We start from the raw sequence: 2,623 nt of genomic DNA on the forward strand, positions 1-2,623 counted from the left end.
TATTTAACATTTTGGCTTTGTTTTTTCTTTAAAATTTGTGGTGACTAAAAAAAATCAACTAAAAGCAGCATAATTTTGCTTTAATATTGAGAGACTATTAAAGGACTGATTAAAACCTGCAAGAAAACAAAAATATTCACTGAAAAAATGACACAATCTGCATCTGCTCATTCAAATTTCTATTTTAAAATATTCGACTCCAGACGCCACATCAGTTTTGAAAAACTGTACATTTCAGAAAATAAAAATCATATTTTTATGTCACAGAGAAACAGCCATCAAGAAAACATCTGTAACAACTGCACAAAAATAAAAAAAACACTTATAAAAAAAAGAATTAAAACATCTCACTGCGTCACAATAAAAATACACAATAAAATATCTTGTTGTATAAAGTGTTAGAAAATCAGGTTTTGGTGAATGTCAATAGGGACGTTTAATGCTTTAATTTCGGGCTGCTGTGAATGTTGTTTATCTGAAATAAACTTAAAAATTAAAAAAACATTCAAAATAAAACCACATTTCCCATCAGCCCCGTCACACTGACAGCCCTACGCGACCGAATTTTTTACTATTTTATACTATTTTTTTTCTACATTTATTTGCAGAGTATTTAGCAATGAAAAAACTTTTAAAATAAAACAGAGGATTAATAATAAAAATGAGAAATTCACACCAGATTTTACACAGCTTTACGAGGACCAAATGTCCCCGTAAGTACTATTCCCCAAACTTAAAAAAAACAAAACAGAAACACAAACTGAGGGACAACACACCTTCTCTGCACAACACACCAGTTAGCAGAGGCAGAATAAAGGTATGTTTCACTTAAAAAAACTAGAGACAACAGTTAAAGTTTACACCAAATTTTTAACAGGTTTACAAGGTCCAAATGTCCCCGTAAACACTGTTGCCCCAACGTTTTAAAAAGCAAAAAACTGAAGGACAATGCACCCTCTCCTCATTACAGATGACAGTCAACGGAGGTAGATTTAGGTAACCGTGGTACAGTTTGCCCAAATTATTAAAAAAAAGTCAAAATATTTAAAATTAGCTTAAAAAGACAAGTTAAAGATTAAAAAAAAAGTTGGACTTAATGCTCGGGTTAATGTAATGCAAACTGTGTTAATTCAAAAATGACAACACCCTTTAATTAACAACAGGAAATAAATAATTAAGAGCTGTACAGGTAATGTACAGGTAATACACAGGTGTGTGTGTGTGTGTGTGTGTGTGTGTGTGTGTGTGTGTGTGTGTGAGATGAGGTAAATGTGGTTGTGGAAGTTCTCAGTAAGCTGTTTTTGGTCCACACCCCCCTCAGGTTTGAGATGGTTCAGTCCGAGCTGCTTCAGGAGCACTGAACCGTCAGGGACAGTCCACTGCAGCTGCAGGGGGGTAAACAACACAAACAATAAACAAACAAACAAACAAACAACAAAAACCTGCTCATTTACATTACCATAGATGAAACACCAAAAACCTAATGCAACAAGAAATAATGAATGCAAAAGTCAATTATGTTATAAAATCAAGACGCAAAAGAAAAAAACAGAATTAAAAGAGTTCAAAAAATAAATAATAAAAACAATAATATCTTTGATTTATAAAGGGCCTTTCGAGATACCCAAGAGCGCTTTACGCAAAGTCATATATAGCATTTTTTGCTGAATTCATTAAATAAATAATCAACACTGTTTAAAAGATAAACAACAGTCATATTGATAAAAAGCATTTAGCATAAAAAATTAACAATTGATGCAAAACTTTTTTTGTAATTAATTATACCAAAATGTTTAATTAAAAAATATATTTTTATATATTTTCTCATAAATAATAAAAAATCAAATAACATTTTTATGAAACAATGAAAAAGATTTATTTATTTATTGTGGGGTAGAGGGTAATTAATTAATGTAATATCTGTAATAATTTATTTACTTTGTGTTTTGTCCTCCTCCTCCTCTGCTCCTCTGTCACTGCTCCTCCTCTCCTTCACCTGCTCCATGCGTCTCTTCACCTCCTGCAGCACCTCCTCCCTCTTCAGCCTCTCCACAGAGCGCTCCGCCCGCTCGGCCTCCTCCTTCTCCTTCTCCTCCAGCAGCGAGCGCAGGAAGGCGGCGCTCACCACCTCCTCCCCCTCCCCCAACAGGAAGGCGTTCTTGAAGCGGTTGTACAGCATGGACGCCTTGTCCATGATGGCCTGGTTCGCTCTGTAATAACGCATCTAAACACAAAAACACGTTAAAGGTCAGGCATTTCAGATTTTACTTTCCTCAGTGATCACACATCATTATTATTATTATTATTATTATATGGAGGACTGAAACTGACAAAATAATAAAGAAATAAATGTGTCAAATAAATGAAATGACAATATTAACTAAATTTTCCTTTTTATTTATTAATTTATTCATTTTCCCATTTCATTTGTCAATTTATTCCTTTTTGAATATTTATTTGCTTATTTATTAAAGTATTATTTCCACTTTGTGTATGAATAAGCAAATAAATATGAAAAATGAATAAATTAATAAAGAAATAGGGAAATGCGACAATAAATAAATATTGCCATTTTTGTCAGTTTCATTTATTTTTGATTTTGTCGGTTTCAGTTCTCCATATT

The 2,623-nt window shown here is 32.7% G+C and overlaps 1 protein-coding gene across 1 annotated transcript; it reads right to left on the reverse strand.

Moving 5' to 3' along the window:
* Positions 1–251: 251 nt before the first annotated feature.
* On the reverse strand, positions 252–2,301 carry LOC121966665 (lens epithelium-derived growth factor-like). Its single transcript, XM_042516734.1, has 2 exons — positions 1,939–2,301; positions 252–1,385 (listed from the first exon to the last, which is right to left on the reverse strand). Exons 1-2 carry the CDS (start codon positions 2,222–2,224, stop codon positions 1,366–1,368), a joined length of 306 nt encoding a protein of 101 aa, XP_042372668.1. The 5' UTR covers positions 2,225–2,301; the 3' UTR covers positions 252–1,365.
* Positions 2,302–2,623: the final 322 nt, after the last annotated feature.

This window comes from Plectropomus leopardus, unplaced genomic scaffold, assembly GCF_008729295.1.
Source record: "Plectropomus leopardus isolate mb unplaced genomic scaffold, YSFRI_Pleo_2.0 unplaced_scaffold25455, whole genome shotgun sequence".
Classification (NCBI taxonomy): domain Eukaryota; kingdom Metazoa; phylum Chordata; class Actinopteri; order Perciformes; family Serranidae; genus Plectropomus; species Plectropomus leopardus.